General features: G+C 53.0%; 1 protein-coding gene across 1 annotated transcript in view; it reads left to right on the top strand.

The window, feature by feature from the left end:
- LOC142921842 (cadherin-2-like) overlaps window positions 1–23,209 on the top strand; it is a 44,649-nt gene that overhangs the window by 14,144 nt on the left and 7,296 nt on the right. Inside the window, exons 5-12 of the mRNA XM_076063177.1 lie at window positions 3,464–3,633; window positions 10,644–10,781; window positions 12,294–12,515; window positions 13,277–13,387; window positions 14,462–14,604; window positions 16,419–16,561; window positions 17,815–17,907; window positions 18,178–18,405. Of these exons, the coding sequence (XP_075919292.1) occupies window positions 3,464–3,633; window positions 10,644–10,781; window positions 12,294–12,515; window positions 13,277–13,387; window positions 14,462–14,604; window positions 16,419–16,561; window positions 17,815–17,907; window positions 18,178–18,405 (1,248 nt within the window). The remainder of the gene's footprint in view (window positions 1–3,463; window positions 3,634–10,643; window positions 10,782–12,293; window positions 12,516–13,276; window positions 13,388–14,461; window positions 14,605–16,418; window positions 16,562–17,814; window positions 17,908–18,177; window positions 18,406–23,209) is intronic.

Raw genomic sequence — 23,209 nt, 5'->3', positions numbered from 1 at the left:
TGGGGCTGATGGTAATGCCCCACCTCTTAGTGACACACTCCATTCTCAGCAGCAGCGTCTCCAACTCCTCCTCTGAATGAGCAGCTATTACCAAATCATCAGCATACATAACGTGGTTGAGCATTCGGGAGCCATCCCTTGACCGCACCCGGGCATCGATCAGCCTCCCATTATATCTGTACCATATGGAGATTCCCCCGGTACAGCTATTGAAGGCTTCACGAACTACGTGGTCAAAATAGATGTTAAATAATGTGGGAGCCAGAGGACATCCCTGTCGCACCCCAAGGTGTACAGGGAATGGCTCTGACTCCCGGCCACGTAGTTTACCCGGGCCCGCTCACCATCATGAAGGTCCTTAATGATCGTGAGCAGAGGGTCAGGTACTCCAAAAGCACGAAGAACGACCCAGAGCCCAGGCCTACTGATGGTATCATAGGCCTTGACCAGGTCAATAAAGCAGAGATGTAGGTCTTGTTGGAATTCCCTACACCTCTGCTGTAGCAGACGGACAGAAAATATGGCATCTGTGCAGGACCGCCCTTTCCTGAAGCCGCATTGGGGCTCCGCAAGCCTCTCCTCAGCGTGCCTGGCAAGGCGATGCTGAATAATCCTTGCCAGGACCTTTCCCGGCACACTGAGGAGTGAGATGCCCCTGTAGTTGTTACAGTCTGTGCGGTCCCCCTTCTTAAAGAGGGGGACCACCAGGGCATCCTTCCAATCCTGCGGAACCCGTCCAGTGGTCCAGACCGTTGTTATGATGTCATATAGGGCAGTCTGTGCACAAACGCCACCCTCCCTCAGCATTTCACTTGGGAGATCATCTCTGCCTGCTGCCTTTACTGGTCTCAGACTCCGGATCGCCCTCAGTACTTCCTCAACAGATGGCACCTCAGCCAGCCACTCACAGGGGGTGACTTCTTCCAATATTTGAGGCACCGCAGCCTTAGCAGGGTCATCCTCACTTTGTGCCACGATGTTTTCCTGGCTGAGGGATTTTCCCTCCCCCAGGACCTCACAGAAATGCTCAGCAAATCTGCAAACCTGTTCCTGGGGGTCGGAGATTGGATCACCGTTTTTTCCCCTAATGATGGTAATAGGTGTGGCGCTGCAGGTTACTTTTTTGATGGAGTTAAATAGAGATTTGTGATCACGGGCCACTGAGGCAGACTCCATCTCCTCAGCAACCCGCGACCACCACCCATCCTTGCAGCGCCTCACGGCTCTCCGAACCTCCGAGCGAAGGCTGCGGTAAGCCTCATTCTCTTACGTGGGATTCTGTAGCCGATGACAGTGGGCCTGTCGCTTTTTCTCAACCATCCTGAACAACTCCTCTGTCATCCAGGGTGTCTGGGGAGGTCTGGACCGCGTACCCAAAGCAGCCATTGCAGCTGCATGAGTCACAGTCCTAAACCTCGCCCATTTACCCTCGACATCAGGAGGAGTCGGGAACGATGCCAATCCCAGCCGCAAGCGATGATGAAATTCTCGCTTGCAACTTTCATCAGATAACTGAGACCAGGCCACTTTAGGTCGGAATGGGGTCCTGGGTGTACACCCACCTCCGGAGTGGTAGAATGGCAGGCGCATCTTACAGATGACTAGTCGATGGTCAGAGGGCAGATCAGCTCCACGGTAGGTCCTGGTGTCAAGGACATGGGCTCGCATCCGCTCGTCCGTCACTATGTAGTCCAGCAGCTGTTCTTGCTTGGACCCGGCATGCATCCATGATGTTGTGTGGATGCGCCGATGCCGGAACAGCGTGTTGGTAATTACAAGCCCATGGGCTGCAAAAAAATCTAGCAGCCTCCTACCGTTGTTATTGAGCTGATCTGGCCCATGCCCTCCAATCACTCCAGACCAGGTGCCAGTATCATGACCAACTCGGGCATTGAAGTCACCAGACATGATGACTCTATCCCGAGGGGCCACTTTAGCCAGCACCTGTGACAGGAGGTCATAGAAGGCATCTGACTCATCGGCTTTGCCTGCATCCCTCCACGGATGTTCATCTTCGGTGGGGGCATAAGTAACCACGACCACCATTCCGAGCCTCCGGTTGATGGGAAGGCGAGCCCAAAGTAGCCTGGGGCTTACAGCTTCCCACACCTCACCGCCACGCTCCCACGCCCCCTTCATTCTTTTGTTCAAAAGAATAGCCACACCCTGTTGTTTGGCAGTCTGGTGCCCCGAGTAGAGGACTGTCCAACCCTCATGGTGGCAGGAGCCAGAACCGGTCCACCGGACCTCCTGAATGCCACATAGATCCAGGCGGTACCGGTCCAGCTCCCGACAGAGGAGTGGCAGCCTCTCCTCCGCATTGAGCGTTCGACCATTCCACGTGGCCACCCGTAGTGGTTTTTCGTTGTTTCTGGAGGAGCCCCGAGGGTAGATATTCAATCTCCTGGTTCTGCCAATTGGGGTTTGGCCAGGAGACGTCATAGACGCCTGGCCCCCCGGGGCCTCCGGCACAAGCTTATTAGTTATATATTTCAGTCGTAGTTTAGTGGTAATTCATTGAAGGTGGAGGGGTTACCAGCCCCTCGCACCCGTCCAGAGCCCACGTTTAGCCCCTGTGGTGGACTCAGACGCCATGAGGGGAGGAGCCAATCGAAATTGGACCTCCCCCCACAGCACTGTTCACGACAGAGTTGCCCATCCGGCACATACACACATACACACTCACACACACACATACACACTCACACACACACACATACACACTCACACATACACACTCACACACTCACACACTCATTCACACATACACACTCACTCACACATACACACTCAAACACTCACACATATACACTCACACATACACACATACACACTTACACACTCACTCACACTCACTCACTCACATACACACACATACACTCACACTCACACACTCACTCACACACTCACTCACACACTCACACACATACACACTCACACATACACACTCAAACACTCACACACACACATACACACTCACACATACACACTTACACACTCACTCACACTCACTCACACACTCACATACACTCACACATACACACAGATACACACACTCACACATACACACAAAGATCCCCCGTATAGCCTGTAACAGACTGTAGGGACAAGTGCTGTTAGCGAGCACCTATGAAGGCTGGAACGGTACACGAGGGGGTGGGTGGCCAGCACCACGCCCGACCGCCTTTGTCTCCCTAGTGACGATGTTTACACACCGCACCAGGTACTCATTTGAGGCTGAGTCGACCTAGTGTAGCGATTAGCGCAGCGCGCTAATCGCTGCACTACCGCTCCCCACATACACACAGATACACACACTCACGCATACACACACACTCACACACTCACTCACTCACACACTCACACACACACACAGACACACACACACAGACACACACACATACACACAGATACACTCACAAACACTCACTCCTTCCCCTCCCTCTCTCTCCGGCCGTGTCAGGCACTTTCGTGATGAGGGTGGTGGCGAGTGACATGGATGACCCCTTGACGCTCAACGGAGCGATTCGCTACCATATAGTGTTGCAGGTTCCCATGATGACTGCACACCGCGTGTTCACCATCGACAGATTCACAGGCATCATCACCAATACTGTCCGGCTGGACCGAGAGGTGGGTATCACGTCTGTGTGTGTCTGTGTGTGTGTATCTGTGTGTGTCTGTGTGTGTGTGTCTGTGTGTGTCTGTGTCTATGTCTATGTGTGTGTCTGTGTGTGTGTTTGTCTCTAGTGTGTGTGTTTGTCTGTGTGTGTCTGTGTGTGTGTGTCTGTGTCTATGTGTGTGTCTGTGTATTTGTCTCTAGTGTGTATTTGTCTGTGTGAGGCAAAACAACCCCCTACCTCCTCGCGGTGCCGGACGGGCAACTCTGTCGTGGACAGCGCTGTGGGGGGAGATCCAATTTTGATTGGCTCCTCCCCTCATGGCATATGTGTCCACCACAGGGGCTAAACGGGGGCTCTGGACGGGTGCGAGGGGCTGGTAACCCCTCCACCTTCAATTAATTACCACGAAACCACGAATTAAACTGAAATATGTAACAACTAAGCTTGTGCCGGAGGCCCCGGGGGGCCAGGCGTCTATGACGTCTCCTGGCCAAACCCCAATTGGCGGAGCCAGGAGATTGAATACCTACCCTCGGGGCTACTCCAGAAACAACGAAAAGCCACTACGGGTGGCCACGTGGAATGTTCGAACGCTCACTGCAGAGGAGAGGCTGCCACTCCTCTGTCGGGAGCTGGACCGGTACCGCCTGGATCTATGCGGCATTCAGGAGGTCCGGTGGACCGGCTCTGGCTCCTGCCACCATGAGGGGTGGACAGTCCTCTACTCGGGGCAGCAGACTGCCAAACAACAGGGTGTGGGTCTTCTTTTGAACAAAAGAATGAAGGGGGCGTGGGAGCGTGGCGGTGAGGTGTGGGAAGCTGTAAGCCCCAGGCTACTTTGGGCTCGCCTTCCCATCAACCGGAGGCGAGGAATGGTGGTCGTGGTTACTTATGCCCCCACCGAAGATGAACATCCGTGGAGGGATGCAGGCAAAGCCGATGAGTCAGATGCCTTCTATGACCTCCTGTCACAGGTGCTGGCTAAAGTGGCCCCTCGGGATAGAGTCATCATGTTGGGTGACTTCAATGCCCGAGTTGGTCATGATACTGGCACCTGGTCTGGAGTGATTGGAGGGCATGGGCCAGATCAGCTCAATAACAACGGTAGGAGGCTGCTAGATTTTTTTGCAGCCCATGGGCTTGTAATTACCAACACGCTGTTCCGGCATCGGCGCATCCACACAACATCATGGATGCATGCCGGGTCCAAGCAAGAACATCTGCTGGACTACATAGTGACGGACCAGCGAATGCGAGCCCATGTCCTTGACACCAGGACCTACCGTGGAGCTGATCTGCCCTCTGACCATCGACTAGTAAGATGCGCCTGCCATTCTTCCACTCCGGTGGTGGGGATACACCCAGGACCCCATTCCAACCTAAAGTGGCCTGGTCTCAGTTATCTGATGAAGGTTGCAAGCGAGAATTTCATCATCGCTTGCGGCTGGGATTGGCATCGTCCCCGACTCCTCCTGATGTCGAGGGTAAATGGGCGAGGTTTAGGACTGTGACTCATGCAGCTGCAATGGCTGCTTTGGGTACGCGGTCCAGACCTCCCCAGACACCCTGGATGACAGAGGAGTTGTTCAGGATGGTTGAGAAAAAGCGACAGGCCCACTGTCATCGGCTACAGAATCCCACGTCAGAGAATTAGGAGGCTTACCGCAGCCTTCGCTCGGAGGTTCGGAGAGCCGTGAGGCGCTGCAAGGATGGGTGGTGGTCGCGGGTTGCTGAGGAGATGGAGTCTGCCTCAGTGGCCCGTGATCACAAATCTCTATTTAACTCCATCAAAAAAGTAACCTGCAGCGCCACACCTATTACCATCATTAGGAGAAAAAACGGTGATCCAATTTCCGACCCCCAGGAACAGGTTCGCAGATTTGCTGAGCATTTCTGTGAGGTCCTGGGGGAGGGAAAATCCCTCAGCCAGGAAAACATCGTGGCACAAAGTGAGGATGACCCTGCTGAGGCTGCGGTGCCTCAAATATTGGATGAAGTCACCCCCTGTGAGTGGCTGGCTGAGGTGCCATCTGCTGAGGAAGTATTGAAGGCGATCCGGAGTCTGAGACCAGGAAAGGCAGCGGGCAGAGATGATCTCCCAAGCGAAATGCTGAGGGAGGGTGGCGTTTGTGCACAGACTGCCCTATATGACATCATAACAACAGTCTGGACCACTGGACGGGTTCCGCAGGATTGGAAGGATGCCCTGGTGGTCCCCCTTTTTAAGGGGGACCGCACAGACTGTAACAACTACAGGGGCATCTCACTCCTCAGTGTGCCGGGAAAGGTCCTGGCAAGGATTATTCAGCATCGCCGTGCCAGGCACGCTGAGGAGAGGCTTGCGGAGCCCCAATGCGGTTTCAGGAAAGGGCGGTCCTGCACAGATGCCATATTTTCTGTCCGTCTGCTACAGCAGAGGTGTAGGGAATTCCAACAAGACCTACATCTCTGCTTTATTGACCTGGTCAAGGCCTATGATACCATCAGTAGGCCTGGGCTCTGGGTCGTTCTTCGTGCTTTTGGAGTACCTGACCCTCTGCTCACGATTATTAAGGACCTTCATGATGGTGAGCGGGCCCGGGTAAAACTACGTGGCCGGGAGTCAGAGCCATTCCCTGTACACCTTGGGGTTCGACAGGGATGTCCTCTGGCTCCCACATTATTTAACATCTATTTTGACCACGTAGTTCGTGAAGCCTTCAATAGCTGTACCGGGGGAATCTCCATATGGTACAGATATAATGGGAGGCTAATCGATGCCCGGGTGCGGTCAAGGGATGGCTCCCTATTGCTCAACCACGTTATGTATGCTGATGACTTGGTAATAGCTGCTCAGTCAGAGGAGGAGTTGGAGACGCTGCTGCTGAGACTGGAGCGTGCCACTAAGAGGTGGGGCCTTACCATCAGCCCCACCAAAACTAAGCACCTGCCTGGGTATTTTGTACCATAGGACACTCCGCCCCCACAACTCCCAATCGGTGATGGGGCAGTTGTGGAGAGGGTGGAGAGTTTCCCATACCTGGGCAGTGTGCTTATGACTGGCTCCAGTTTAACAGCAGAGGTCTCACTCCGAATCAGTCGAGCGGCAATATCTTTTCATCGGTTGCGTAACGCTGTGTGGAAGCTACCTGGTCTGTTGCTCCGCACTAGGCTTCAGGTCTTCTCGGCCACGGTCATTCCCTCCCTTCTCTACGCTTGCGAGGCGTGGACCCCCCTAATGGAACATCTTCGCCGGTTGGAAACATTTGGGCTGGCCTGCCTACGATCCATCCTGGGTTTGGCCAGACTGGATTGTGTGAGGAGCTCACAAGTCCTTGAGGGATCTGGGCGGGGTCCCGTCGGTGAGCTCCTCCGGCGGGCAAGACTGCGATGGCTGGGTCATGTAGCCCGCATGCCCAGCCACCGCATGCCGAAACAGCTTTTGTTTGGCCGGGTTGAGGGAGCTGGGCGGGCGCGGCGCGGGCTAGAGGGGAGATGGAGTGATGTGGTACAGGAGGACGTGGAGCTGAGTGGACTTGCCGATGACTGGTACCAGCGGTGTCAAGATCGGCCTCTGTGGAGGAGGCTCGTGAAGGATGCTACTGGGCAGTTGGAGGCAGTCGCCCTCCAACAACAACGGAGGGCGGAGGAGCGACGCTCACAACAGCGAGCGGAGCGCCGGGTGGCTAAAGCACAGCAGGTTGGCACAGTAGGGGGCACAGGTGGTGCATCAGCCAGTCATCTCAGTCAGTCGACCCGTGGCACCTGGGTCTGCCCCGTGACCTCCTGCCAGCGGGCGTTCGACACTTCACGTGGCCTCAGGGTGCACATAGCCTGGCACAAGCGTCGTGGTGACGTCACCGCCACTTAGTGGCGAATGGCGGTTGTTGTTGTGTGTGTGTTTGTCTCTACTGTGTGTGTCTCTGTGAGGTGTGTGTCTGTGTGTGTGTGTCTATGTGTGTGTCTGTGTGGAGCGATAGTGTAGCGGTTAGCGCGCTGCGCTATGAACCTGGCGACGCGGGTTCGATTCCCGCTCACGGCCGACACCAGTGACGATTATCTGAACCGGTCCTGGGCCTCCCCTAGGTCGACTCAGCCTCAAATGAGTACCTGGTGCGGTGTGTAAACATTGCCACTAGGGAGACAAAGGCGGTCGGGCGTGGTGCTGGCCACCCACCCCCTCGTGTACCGTTCCGGCCTTCATAGGTGCTCGCTAACAGCACTTGCCCCTACAGTCTGTTAAGGCTATATGGGGGATCTTTGTCTTTATCTTTGTCTCTACTGTGTGTGTGTGTCTGTGTGTGTATCTGTGTGTTTGTCTCTACTGTGTGTGTGTCTCTGTGAGGTGTTTGTGCGTGTCTGTGTGTGTGTGTCTGTGTGAGTCTGTGTCTAGAACATGACTGTTGTTGTATCTGTAAAGCAAAACAAATACGGTACATTTTGTGCACTGATGCAGTTTTCCGCATCGTTTAATCTGGCTTCTGCCGCACATCACGGACACAACGTTCGTGTGACGATTGTCTGAACCGGTCCCGGGCCCCCCTAGGTCGACTCGGCCTCAAATGAGTACCTGGTGCGGTGTGTAAACATTGCCACTAGGGAGACAAAGGCGGTCGGGCGTGGTGCTGGCCACCCACCCCCTCGTGTACCGTTCCGGCCTTCATAGGTGCTCGCTAACAGCACTTGCCCCTACAGTCTGTTAAGGCTATATGGGGGATCTTTGTCTGTGTCTATGTGTGTGTATGTGTTTGTGTCTATGTGTGTGTCTGTGTGTTTGTCTCTACTATGTGTGTGTCTCTGTGTGAGGTGTGTGTCTGTGTGTGTCTGTGTGTGTCTGTGTGTGTGTGTCTGTGTGTGTGTCTGTGTGTGTGTCTGTGTGTTTGTCTTTACTGTGTGTGTCTGTGTGTGTCTGTGTGTGTGTGTGTCTGTGTGTTTGTCTCTACTGTGTGTGTGTCTCTGTGAGGTGTTTGTCTGTGTGTGTGTGTGTGTGTCTGTGTGTGTGTCTGTGTGTGTGTTTGTCTCTAGTGTGTGTGTGTCTCTGTGAGGTGTTTGTCTGTGTGTGTCTGTGTGTGTGTCCGTGTGTGTGTCTGTGTGTGTCTGTGTGTCTGTGTCTATGTGTGTGTCTGTGTGTGTGTTTGTGTGTGTGTGTTTGTCTCTAGTGTGTGTTTGTCTGTTTGAGGTGTGTGTCTGTGTGTGTCTGTGTGTTTATCTCTACTGTGTGTTTGTCTGTGTAAGGTGTGTGTCTGTGTGTGTCTGTGCGTGTGTCTGTGTGTGTGTCTGTGTGTGTGTGTGTGTCTGAATGCCGCATAGGGAAAGGTCCTGGCAAGGATTATTCAGCATCGCCTTGCCAGGCACGCTGAGGAGAGGCTTGCGGAGCCCCAATGCGGTTTCAGGAAAGGGCGGTCCTGCACAGATGCCATATTTTCTGTCCGTCTGCTACAGCAGAGGTGTAGGGAATTCCAACAAGACCTACATCTCTGCTTTATTGACCTGGTCAAGGCCTATGATACCATCAGTAGGCCTGGGCTCTGGGTCGTTCTTCGTGCTTTTGGAGTACCTGACCCTCTGCTCACGATCATTAAGGACCTTCATGATGGTGAGCGGGCCCGGGTAAAACTACGTGGCCGGGAGTCAGAGCCATTCCCTGTACACCTTGGGGTGCGACAGGGATGTCCTCTGGCTCCCACATTATTTAACATCTATTTTGACCACGTAGTTCGTGAAGCCTTCAATAGCTGTACCGGGGGAATCTCCATATGGTACAGATATAATGGGAGGCTAATCGATGCCCGGGTGCGGTCAAGGGATGGCTCCCTATTGCTCAACCACGTTATGTATGCTGATGACTTGGTAATAGCTGCTCAGTCAGAGGAGGAGTTGGAGACGCTGCTGCTGAGACTGGAGCGTGCCACTAAGAGGTGGGGCCTTACCATCAGCCCCACCAAAACTAAGCACCTGCCTGGGTATTTTGTACCATCGGACACTCCACCCCCACAACTCCCAATCGGTGATGGGGCAGTTGTGGAGAGAGTGGAGAGTTTCCCATACCTGGGCAGTGTGCTTATGACTGGCTCCAGTTTAACAGCAGAGGTCTCACTCCGAATCAGTCGAGCGGCAATATCTTTTCATCGGTTGCGTAACGCTGTGTGGAAGCTACCTGGTCTGTCGCTCCGCACTAAGCTTCAGGTCTTCTCGGCCACGATCATTCCCTCCCTTCTCTACGCTTGCGAAACGTGGACCCCCCTAATGGAACATCTTTGCCGGTTAGACACATTTAGGCTGACCTGCCTACGATCCATCCTGGGTTTAACCAGACTGGATTGTGTAAGGAGCTCACAAATCCTTGAAAGATCTGGGCAGGGTCCCATCGGTGAGCTCCTCCGGCAGGCAAGGCTGCGATGGCTGGGTCATGTAGCCCGCATGCCCAGCCACCGCATGCCGAAACAGCTTTTGTTTGGCCGGATTGAGGGGGCTAAGCGGGCGCGGCACGGGCTAGAGAAGAGATGGAGTGATGTGGTACAGGAGGACGTGGAGCTGAGTGGACTTGCCGATGACTGGTACCAGCGGTGTCAAGATCGGCCTCTGTGGAGGAGGCTCGTGAAGGATGCTACTGGGCAGTTGGAGGCAGTCGCCCACCAACAACAACGGAGGGCGGAGGAGCGACACTCACAACAGCGAGCGGAGCGCCGGGTGGCTAAAGCACAGCAGGTTGGCACAGTAGGGGGCACAGGTGGTGCATCAGCCAGTCATCTCAGTCATCTCAGTCAGTCGACCCGTGGCACCTGGGTCTGCCCCGTGACCTCCTGCCAGCGGGCGTTCGACACTTCACGTGGCCTCAGGGTGCACATAGCCTGGCACAAGCGTCGTGGTGACGTCACCGCCACTTAGTGGCGAATGGCGGTTGTTGTTGTTGTGTGTGTCTGTGTGTGTGTGTCTCTGTCTCTCTGTGCACGCCATGTATAGCGGTTACCGCTCTGCGCTACAAACCCACTCCGTGCGTGTGCCGGGGGGTGACGGTGTGGGAGTGTCCGCTCTGTGTAGAGAGTGGCGCACTTTTCGCTGGTGGTGATGGCTTCGGACATGGAGGGAGACGCCAACATCGGACTCTCGACCACGGCCACCGCCATTGTCACCATCACCGACATCAATGACATCGCCCCCGAGTTCACGAGAAGAACCGTACGGCACGCCGGCACCACCACCGCCACCACCACACACCACCCACACTCACACCGTCACCACCACCCAACCTCAACACTGCACCATAGACTCAACACTGCACCATAGACTCAACACTGCACCATAGACTCAACACTGCACCATAGACCAAACACTGTACCATAGACTCAACACTGCACCATAGACTCAACACTGCACCATAGACTCAACACTGCACCATAGACTCAACACTGCCCTTAGACTCAACACTGCACGATAGACTCAACACTGCACCATAGACTTAACACTGCCCATAGACGCAGCACTGCTCCATAGACTCAGCACTGCACCATAGACTCAACACTGCACCATAGACTCAACACTGCCCTTAGACTCAACACTGCACAATAGACTCAACACTGCACCATAGACTCAACACTGCACCATAGACTCAACACTGCTCCATAGACTCAACACTGCACCATAGACTCAGCACTGCTCCATAGACTCAACACTGCACCATAGACTCAGCACTGCTCCATAGACTAAACACTGCCCTTAGACTCAACACTGCACAATAGACTCAACACTGCACCATAGACTCAACACTGCTCATAGACTCAACACTGCACCATAGACTCAACACTGCACCATAGACTCAACACTGCTCCATAGACTCAACACTGCACCATAGACTCAGCACTGCTCCATAGACTAAACACTGCACCATAGACTCAACACTGCCCTTAGACTCAACACTGCACCATAGACTCAACACTGCCCATAGACTCAACACTGCACCATAGACTCAACACTGCACTATAGACTTAACACTGCACCATAGACTCAACACTGCACCATAGACTCAACATTGCACCATAGACTCAACACTGCCCATAGACTAAACACTGCCCTTAGACTCAACACTGCACAATAGACTCAACACTGCACCATAGACTCAACACTGCACCATAGACTCAACATTGCACCATAGACTCAACACTGCACCATAGACTCAACACTGCACCATAGACTAAACACTGCACCATAGACTCAACCCTGCACCATAGACTCAACACTGCCCTTAGACTCAACACTGCACAATAGACTCAACACTGCACCATAGACTCAACACTGCCCATAGACTCAACACTGCACCATAGACTCAACACTGCACTCTAGACTCAACACTGCACCATAGACTCAACACTGCACCATAGACTCAACACTGCATGATAGACTCAACACTGCACCATAGACTCTGCACCATAGACTCAACACTGCTCCATAGACTCAACACTGCACCATAGACTCAACACTGCATGATAGACTCAACACTGCACCATAGACTCAACACTGCACCATAGACTCAACACTGCTCCATAGACTCAACACTGCACCATAGACTCAACACTGCACCATAGACTCACACTGCACCATAGACTCAACACTGCACCATAGGCGGTATACAACAACAACAACAACGTCACCCCCCCTGTCCGCCCCCTTCTCTCGGCATCTTCATCGCCGTAGTGGTTCGGCACGGTCCGTGAGAACGCCGTGGGGGTGCCGGTGACGATGCCGCCCCTCTCAGTGATCGACTTGGACGAGGCCGGCACGGCGGCTTGGCGTGTCCACTATTCCCTCCGCGGGGGGGGGCAGGGGGGGGGGGAGTGGGGGGCGGGAGACCCCGGCGACCTGTTTGTCGTGGAGACCGACCCCGGCACCAACAATGGCAGGATCGTCGTTGTCAAGGTAATGCGTGGGAGGGAGGGGAGGGGGTGAAAGGATGGAGGGGAGGGAGGGGAGGGAGGGGAGGGAGGGGAGGTAGGGGAGGGATGGAAGGGGAGGGGGGGAAAGGAGGGGAGGGAGGGAGGGACGGAGGGAGGGGAGGGGAGGGGGGGATGGAAGGAGGTGGGGGAGGGAGGGGAGGATGGGGAGGGGAGAGGGGGATGGAAGGAAGTGGGGGAGGGAAGGAAGGGGAAGGAGGGGAGGGAGGGGAGGATGGGGAGGGAGAAGATGGAGGCAGCTAGGGAGGTATTTTTTCACAGACGTCCAGTGGGGGGTGAGGGGGGGGCACGGGGTCCGAACGTCAACGTCGCCAGCACTGGGGAGACAAAGGCGGACGGGCGTGGTGCTGGCTCCCCACCCCCACGTGTGCCATTCCAGCCTTCATAGGTGCTCGCTAACAACACTTGGCCAAACGGTCTGCTAAGGCTATACGGGGGATCTTTGCCTTTTGTACGTGTGCGTGCGTGTGTGTGAACGTGTGTGTACGTGTGTACGTGCGTGTGTACGTGTGTGTGTACGTGTGCGTGTGTATGTACGTGTGTGTGTGTACGTGTGTACGTGTGTGTGTACGTGTGCGTGTGTACGTGTGTACGTGTGTGTGTGCGTGTGTACGTGTGTGTGTGTACGTGTGGGTGTACGTGTGTACGTGTGTGTGTGTACGTGTGTACGTGTACGTGTGTGTGTACGTGTGTACGTGTGTGTGTACGTGTGCGTGTACGCCGCAGCCCTTAGACTTTGAGACGTCATCGTCATACCAACTCATCGTCTTCGTGGATAACGAGGAGCCGCTCGTGAAAACCATGCGGCCCCCTCCAGAGAGTACCGCCACCGTCACGGTGAGTGACCCCCACGGCCCCCACATGGCCCACGCACGGCCCCGCCACGGTCTTCCCGTGCCACCCGCACCCGGCTCTGGACACCTGCGAGCTGCTCAAGAGCTTCACAGCTGTTCGGATTCTCCCGCCACGAACAAAGATTCCTGCGGAAAAGCCGCCACCCCCGACCTCTCCCCGTATCTCTCCCCGCATCTCTCCCCGCATCTCTCCCCGTGTCTCTCCCCGTACCTATCTCCATGTTTTTACCCGCGTCTCTCCTCGTACCTATCTCCATGTTTTTACCCGTGTCTCTCCCCGTACCTATCTCCATGTTTTCCCTGTGTCTCTCCCTGTGCCTATCTCCATGTTTTCCCTGTGTCTCTCCCCATGCGCGTCTCTCCCCGCATCTCTCCCCGCATCTCTCCCCGCATCTCTCCCCGTGTCTCTCCCCATACCTATCTCCATGTTTTTCCCTGTGTCTCTCCCCGTACCTATCTCCATGTTTTTCCCCGTGTCTCTCCCTGTACCGATCTCCATGTTTTTCCCCGTGTCTCTCCCCGTACCTATCTCCATGTTTTTCCCTGTGTCTCTCCCCGTGCCTATCTCCATGTTTTTCCCCGTGTCTCTCCCCGTACCTATCTCCATGTTTTTCCCCGCGTCTCTCCCCGTACCTATCTCCATGTTTTTCTCCGTGTCTCTCCCCGTTCCTATATCCATGTTTTTCCCCATGTCTCTCCCCGTGCGTGTCTCTCCCCGCATCTCTCCCCGTGTCTCTCCCCGTACCTATCTCCATGTTTTTCCCCGTGTCTCTCCCCGTACCTATCTCCATGTTTTTCCCCGTGTCTCTCCTCGTCCCTATCTCCATGTTTTTCCCCGTGTTTCTCCCCGTACCTATCTCCATGTTTTTCCCCGCGTCTCTCCCCATACCTATCTCCATGTTTTTCCCCGTGTCTCTCCCCGTTCCTATCTCCTTGTTTTTCTCCGTGTCTCTCCCCGTGCGCGTCTCTCCCCGCATCTCTCCCCGCATCTCTCCCCGTGTCTCTCCCCGTACCTATCTCCATGTTTTTCCCCGTGCGCCGCGTCTCTCCCCGGCAGGTGAGTGTTGAGGATGAGAACGAGGCTCCGCTGTTTGAGCCGCGGCTACAGCAGGTGATGCTGGCCGAAGGCCTCGCCCTGGGCAGTGCCGTCACCACGCTGGTGGCACGGGACCCGGACACCGCACAGAAGCAGAGCCTGCGGTGAGGACAACTCCCCGCCAAGCGGATAACAACCAAAACAACAACCACAACAACAACCACAACAACCACAACAACCAAAACAACAAGCAAAACAACCACAACAACAACCACAACAACCTAAACAGGAGGAAGACTTATCCGCCAATGTGGCTGTCGCCTGATGAAGCTGGGTGTCATTGTCGTAATTACTGGTGAAATGTCACGGTACTCAGATAGGAAATGTCGTGGATTTGCTCTCCAATACACTACTGGTTAGTGCTGTACGAGTGTAGTGAGCCCAAAGACGAGGGAGAGCCGGTACTTGAGGCAACACTTTTGTTTGACAATAACTCAATACAAGGTCCCTAACACTGAGGGGTAACGGCCCCTTTCACCCGCTGCTTGGGGAGGTTTGGCCTCCGGGCTATCGTGCCTCCGAACACTGGGACCACTCTCAGCCCTCTGGCTAGGGGCCCTAGGGGAGGCTATCCTGACCCGACCCAGCCAAGGTCCTCGGGTCCTGGCCACTGTCCCACTCAGTCCCGGACCTTAGAAGGACAGCGGGTCTGGAGGTACCTAGGGTCCGACCACTGTCCCACTCAGTCCCTGCCCTGACAAGGACGTCGGGTCTGGGGGTACCCAGGGTCCGACCACTGTCCCACTCAGTCCCTGCCCTGACAAGAACGTCGGGTCTGGGGGTACCCAGGGTCCGACCACTGTCCCACTAAGTCCCTGCCCTCACAACGACGTCGGGTCTGGGGGTACCCAGGGTCCGACCACTGTCCCACTAAGTCCCTGCCCTCACAAGGACGTCGGGTCTGGCGGTACCCAGGGTCTGACCACTGTCCTACTAAGTCCCGGCCCTTACAAGGACGTAGGGTCTGGGGGTTCCCAGGGTCCGACCACTGTCCCACTAAGTCCCTGCCCTCACAAGGACGTCGGGTCTGGGGGTACCCAGGGTCCGACCACTGTCCCACTCAGTCCCTGCCCTGACAAGGACGTCGGGTCTGGGGGTACCCAGGGTCCGACCACTGTCCCACTAAGTCCCTGCCTTCACAAGGACGTCGGGTCTGGGGGTACCCAGGGTCCGACCACTGTCCCACTAAGTCCCTGCCCTCACAAGGACGTCGGGTCTGGGGGTACCCAGGGTCCAAACACTGTCCTACTAAGTCTCGGCCCTTACAAGGACGTAGGGTCTGGGGTTTCCCAGGGTCCAACCACTGTCCCACTAAGTCCCTGCCCTCACAAGGACGTCGGGTCTGGGGGTTCCCAGGGTCCTACTCTAAGCCCGGCGGTCTTCAGTCTTCGGCTTGGGGATGACTGCCGAACCCGTTCAAGGGTCCGGCTTTTATAACCCTCCAGGGTCTCTCCGCCCCTGGCCACGCCTCCCTTCCAGAATGTTCTGGGGGATCCTGGAATATTCCCCCAGCCCACCGCCTCTTGGGGTCTGGGGAACCCTAGCAGCCCACATACCACCCCCTGCTGATGTATGTCTGCTACTGCAGGTAAGTTACCACAGTCTGTTCATGGCGTGACACTAGACAACACTATACAATATTATACACTACACACTACACTTCACACTACACTATACACTACACTACTATACACGACACTATACACTACTATACACTATACACTACTATACACTACACTACTATACACTACACTATACACTACACTTTACTCGCTAACAGCACTTGCCGCTACATCCTGTTGAGGCTACACGGTAGGGAATCTTCGTCTGTGTGTAGGTGTCTGCCTACTCGCCACTAACAGCACTCGCCGCGACAGTCCGTCGAGGCTACCTGGGGGATCTTTGTGCGTGCGTGCAGCTACCGCAAGCTGCGGGTACCGGGCGACTGGCTTGACATTGACGCGGCCGGCGGCGCGGTGAGCACGGCGGCGGAGCTCGACCGCGAGTCGCCTCTTGTGCAGCGCAACGTCTACACAGCCACGTTCCTGGCGACTGACGACGGTGCGGGGTTACAGGGGAGCGGGGCCCGCGGCCACGCCCTCGCTCACAGCCACGCTTGCCGTCGCTGCGTGCGCGTGTGTGTGTACGTGTGTGTGTGTACGTGTGTAGAGGGTCACTTCTGAGATGCTGGTAGTAGGAGGCACACACACACACGTTTGTTCTACACTTTTAGACACTCTGTTCACACATGGGATCACTGCAGACGGGTCAGGACGCTCAGCATGCTGCCTGACCCACAATGCCGAGCGTGAAGAGCGAGGACCCAGGGGAAGGCGCGGCAGCGAGGACTCCACTCCAGCAGACGGCCCCGACCCGGCCTCGGGACCTCCCTTTTATGGCCCCCGGCGTGGCCTGGCCACGCCCTCGGCCACGCCCCCTTCTGAAACCTACCAGAAGGTGTCTGGGCCGTGCCCCACGTGTCCCATCTGTCACCTTTGGCCTATCACGTGCCCTGCAAGCCAGCCGGGCTGCTACGTCCTCTGACAGCCACCAGCACTACGCCCCCTAGGTCCCGTTCCATGACATTGCATGCCCTGCTGGCAGAGAGGGCTACTGCACCCACAATTCCCCTCTGTGTAAACAACGCTACGCCCCCTAGTGACCCACCTTCACTACATTTTATGTGTGTACGTGTGTGTACGTGTGTGTGCGTGCGTGTGTGTGTACGTACGTGTGTGGTGTGTGGCGTGTGTACGTGTGTTGTGCGTGCGTGTGTGTGTGCGTGCGTGTGTGTGTGTACGTGTGTGTGCGTGCATGTGTGTGTACGTACGTGTGTGTACCAGCGTGTGTGTACGTGTGTGTACGTGCGTGTGTGTGTATACGTGTGTGTACGTGTGTGCGCCTGCGTGTGTGTGTGTACATGCGTGTGTGTGTGTACGTGTGTGTGTGTATGTGTGTGTACGTGTGTGTGTACGTGTGTGTGTGTACGTGTGTGTGTGTGTGCGTACGTGTGTGTGTACGTGTGTGCGTACGTGTGTGTGTGTGTGCCTGTGTGCGTGCGTGTGTGTGTACGTACGTGTGTGGTGTGTGCATGTGTACGTGTGTTGTGTGTGCGTGTGTGTGTGTACGTGCGTGTGTGTGTGTACGTACGTGTGTGTAAATGCGTGTGTGTACGTGTGTGTACGTGTGTGTACGTGCGTGTGTGTGTATACGTGTGTGTACGTGTGTGCACGTGTGTGTGTACATGTGTGTGTGTGCGTGTGTGTGTACGTGTGTGTGTGTGCGTGCGTGCGCACGTTGCGACGGTGGAGCAGGCTCCCCCGTCGCGAGCGGCACCGCCACGCTGGAGTTGCTGCTGAGCGATGTCAACGACAACGCCCCCACGGCTGCCGTGTGGCCGCGTGTACGTGTGTGTGTGTGTACGTGCGTTTGTGTGCGTGCGTGTGTGTACGTGTGTGTGTACTTGTGTGTGTGTACGTGTGTGTGTGCGTGTGTACGTGTGTGTGTGTGTACGTGTGTGTGTACTTGTGTGTGTGTACGTGTGTGTGTACGTGTGCGTGTGTGTGCGTGTGTGTACGTGTGTGTGTGTACATGTGTGTGTGTATGTGTGTGTGTGTATACATGTGTGTGTGTACGTGTGTGTGTGTACGTGTGTATGTGTGCGTGTGTGTGAGCAGGCTCCCCCGTCGCGAGCGGCACCGCCACGCTGGAGTTGCTGCTGAGCAACGTCAACGACAACGCCCCCACGGCCGCCGTGTGGCCGCGTGGGACCGCCGCGTGTCCCCGCACCGGCGTCGCCGTCGTCGCCTCGGACGCCGACGAGGACCCCAACGGCCGCCCCTTCCGCTTCCGGCTGGCGCCCGGCGGCGGCGGCGACGACGACTGGACGCTCCGCCAGGTCGACGGTGAGCGCTGCAGGGGGGAGGGGGGAATGCACCGCTCGGGAGATGGCGCTCGGCGTCGTCGTCGTCGTCATTGTCATCATCATTGTCGTCATCGTCGTCATCATCAACGTCGTCGTCATTGTCATTATCGACGTCGTCATCGTCATTGTTGTCGTCGTCATCGCCGTCATCATCGTCATTATGAACGTCGTCGTCATCGTCGTCATTGTCATCATTGTCGTCATCGTCGTCATCATCAACGTCGTCATCATTGTCGTCTTCTTTGGTTCTTTCGGTAAGTTCATGTAGAATGAGAATAAAATAATAAAATAACACAATAAAATTCTCATGACGTTTCGGTCACAGGTGAAAGGTACAGACCTGTCGGGACGACAGAGCTTCAATGAACGATGTTAAGATTTGTAGCGACTTTAAGCTGGTTGGGAGAAGTGAGGCACCTTGACAAAGGTGTTTACATATCAAATAGCTGAGGGATTAGCTTGTGACTGGTCACAGGAATGGCTATGTTAAAGTCAAAACCTACACATCCACAGAAGCAACTAGTAATTTAGCATTAAACAGCTAAGGGATTAGCTTGTGACTGGTCACAGAAATAGATGTTAAAGTTAAGGCCTACACATCCACAGAGCTTCAATGAACGCTGTTAAGATTCGTAGCGACTTTTAGCTGGTTGGGAGAGGTGAGACATCTTGACAAAGGGGTTAGCTTGTGCAAATAGCTGAGGGATTAGCTTTTGACTGGTCACAGGAATGGCTATGTTAAAGTCAAAACCTACACATCCACAGAAGCAACTAGTAATTTAGCATTGAAATAGCTAAGGGATTAGCTTGTGACTGGTCACAGAAATAGATGTTAAAGTAAAGGCCTACACATCCACAGAGCTTCAATGAACACTGTTAAGATTCGTAGCGACTTTAAGCTGGTTGGGAGAAGTGAGGCACCTTGACAAAGGTGTTTACATATCAAATAGCTGAGGGATTAGCTTGTGACTGGTCACAGGAATGGCTATGTTAAAGTCAAAACCTACACATCCACAGAGGCAACTAGTAATTTAGCATTGAAATAGCTAAGGGATTAGCTTGTGACTGGTCACAGAAATAGATGTTAAAGTAAAGGCCTACACATCCACAGAGCTTCAATGAACGCTGTTAAGATTCGTAGCGACTTTTAAGCTGATTGGGAGAAGTGAGGCACCTTGACAAAGGGGTTTACATATCAAATAGCTGAGGGATTAGCTTGTGCGTGTGTGTGTGTGTGTACGTGTGTGTAGCTTGTGACTGGTCACGGAAATGGCTATGTTAAAGTCAACAGCATTAATTGATCAGACCAAACAGTTCTCATTGAAACCCTCTGCTGCCAGACCACCAAGATTATATGGCCTCCCAAAGATACACAAAGAGGATACACCCCTTCTTCTTTGGTTCTTTCGGTAAAGTCACGTATAATGAGAATAAAATAATAAATTGATAAAATAAAATAACACAATAATTTTTTCACGACGTTTCGGCCACAACACAAGCGGCCTTCATCAGGTGAAGGGACGAAACTGTCTGGAGGACAGCGCTGGAGTGAAAAAAGCCACGCTCAGATCGCGACCTTTAAGCTGTGTGAGAAGAAACAAAGCGCCTTGACAAAAGAATTAGCATAGAATTTAGCATTGAAATGGCTGAGTGATTAGCTTGTGACTGGTCACAGAAATGGCTATGTTAAAGTTAAAGCATACATATCTGCAGAGGCACCCCTTGACAAAGGAATTAGCATAGAATTTAGCATTGAAATAGCTAAGTTAAAGCATACACATCCGCAGAGGCACCCCTTGACAAAGGAATTAGCATAGAATTTTTTTAGCATTGAAATAGCTGAGTGATTAGCTAGTAACTGGTCACAGAAATAGCTATGTTAAAGTCAGAGCATACACATTCACAGAGGCACCTAGTACAAATCAAACAGGAGAATTTAGCATTGAAATAACTAGGCGAATTTAGCATTGAAATAACTGAGTGATTAGCTTGTGACTGGTCACAGAAATGGCTATGTTGAAGTCAAGGCCTACACATCTGAGCTATTCACAGTAACTGGGTATACACTACAATATATAATGAATACTATATAGTGAACCAATAAAAAAAACTAAAATATATATTACCTCAATGTTATCAATAAACTCTATATATTCTCCAATCAGCTAAGCTACCAACAATAAGTCGTCATATATCACAATGCTATATGGTGAAAAAATGGGTGGATTCTTACCCTCAACTTTAGCAACATGGATAGCTACGGGCCCCGTTCAGACGGACGAGTTCATCTATGGTCGGAACAGAGGAGAGGGAGAGAGACAGCTGCGAGGCGCTGTTATACTCCATGTTGTAAACCATACCATTAACAGTGGTGTGAGAGGAATTAAGAGTCAATGCTGGCGAAAGAGCTGCGGTCTGAAGGTCATCGTAAAATACAATTAATTAAGAACGGAAATGGTTTAAAACATCTTTCCAATGGTTACTAAGCCAGAATCCATCTTCTCGGTTGAAATTGTCTCTGTGCTTGTATATGTGAATGGCCTCATGAACGAATCTGTCATGGTAGCCGGTTGGTTTGCAAAGAACCTCCGTCTTGGAGAAGTCAATGTCATGTGAGCCCACTGAATTATAACAGTGATCTGCCACGGCAGAGGAGTTCGTTCTCCCGTGTTTCAAGTCTGCTTTATGTTCGCGGATGCGGTCCGAGATATGTCGTTTGGTTTCTCCAATGTAGCTACTACCACAGAGGTACTTTAGTTTGTAAACGCCCGGGTACTGTATGTCTGGAACAGCATCTTTTACAGATGGAACTAAATCATGGATTTTATGTACTGTGTTGAATCGGACCTGGATCTTGTGAGTTTTGATGTGGTGTCCTCTTTCACCAAAGTCCCGGTACCTGACACCATCGCTATCATTGAAGACACGGTTCATCAAGGACTGCATACTGATGTACCCCCCCTGGTGAGACATTGCTTGACCAACACATACTTCACCTGGAATGGAACTTTCTACAAACAAACTAAGGGCACCCCAATGGGCTCCCCCCTATCTCCGGTTGTAGCCAACGTATTCATGGAAAAATTTGAAACTGACGCCATCCAGACTGCCACTCTACGCCCGACCTTATGGAAGAGGTACGTGGATGACACTTTTGTCATCTGGCCACATGGCCAGCCTGCTCTAGACCAATTCCGCGACCACATCAATTCCATACACCCAGCCATCAGATTTACCATGGAGGTCGAAAAAGATGGCAAACTACCCTTTTTGGATGTCTTAATTAATAGGAGACATGATGGTGCAATGAGCCACTCTGTCTACAGGAAAGCTACCCATACAGATGCTTACTTGAAACCAGATTCCCACCACCATCCATCCCAGAAGAACTCCCTCATCAAGACTCTATACCATAGAGCCCAATGCATTTCCGACCAGGAACACATTACCAGTGAACTCAAGCACGTACACCAGGCTCTCAGGGCTAATGGTTACTCCGACTACACAATCCGCAAAGCCATCACTCCAGTCATGAAGAAGGATCCTCTTGTGGAGGCATTCAAAACCATCACCTTACCCTACATTGCAGGGGTCACTAAAAAGATCTCCAAAATCCTGAATAAACACAAGATCCAGGTCCGATTCAACACAGTACATAAAATCCGTGATCTAGTTCCATCTGTAAAAGATGCTGTTCCAGACATACAGTACCCGGGCGTTTACAAACTAAAGTGCCTCTGTGGTAATAGCTACATTGGAGAAACCAAACGACATATCTCGGACCGCATCCGCGAACATAAAGCAGACTTGAAACACGGTAGAACGAACTCCTCTGCCGTGGCAGATCACTGTTATAATTCAGTGGGCTCACATGACATTGACTTCTCCAAGACGGAGGTTCTTTGCAAACCAACCGGCTACCATGACAGATTCGTTCATGAGGCCATTCACATATACAAGCACAGAGACAATTTCAACCGAGAAGATGGATTCTGGCTTAGTAACCATTGGAAAGATGTTTTAAACCATTTCCGTTCTTAATTAATTGTTTTTTACGATGACCTTCAGACCGCAGCTCTTTCGCTGACATTGACTTTTAATACCTCTCACACCACGGTTAATGGTATGGTTTACAACATGGAGTATAACAGCGCCTCGCAGCTGTCTCTCTCCCCCTCCTCTGTTCCGACCATGGATGAACTCGTCCGTCTGAACGGGGCCCGTAGCTATCCATGTTGCTAAAGTTGAGGGTAAGAATCCACCCATTTTTTTCGCCATATAGCATTGTGATATATAACGACTTATTGTTGGTAGCTTAGCTGATTGGAGAATATATAGAGTTTATTGATAACATTGAGGTAATTTATATTTTAGTTTTTTATTGGTTCACTATGTAGTATTCATTATATATTGAAGTGTATACCCAGTTACTGTTAATAGCTCAGATGTGTAGGCCTTGACTTCAACATAGCCATTTCTGTGACCAGTCACAAGCTAATCACTCAGTTATTTCAATGCTAAATTCGCCTAGTTATTTCAATGCTAAATTCTCCTGTTTGATTTGTACTAGGTGCCTCTGTGAATGTGTATGCTCTGACTTTAACATAGCTATTTCTGTGACCAGTTACAAGCTACTCCCTCAGCTATTTAAATGCTAAATTCTATGCTAATTCCTTTGTCAAGGGGTGCCTCTGCGGATGTGTATGCTTTAACTTAGCTATTTCAATGCTAAATTCTATGCTAATTCCTTTGTAAAGGGGTGCCTCTGCGGATGTGTATGCTTT

This window comes from Petromyzon marinus, unplaced genomic scaffold (assembly GCF_048934315.1).
Source record: "Petromyzon marinus isolate PM22_M1 ecotype Great Lakes invasive population unplaced genomic scaffold, UKy_Petmar_22M1.pri1.0 PM_G_Scaffold_9, whole genome shotgun sequence".
NCBI lineage: Eukaryota > Metazoa > Chordata > Hyperoartia > Petromyzontiformes > Petromyzontidae > Petromyzon > Petromyzon marinus.
The sequence above is the reverse complement of the archived record's forward strand: the minus strand, read 5'-3'. Positions and strand labels throughout refer to the sequence as shown.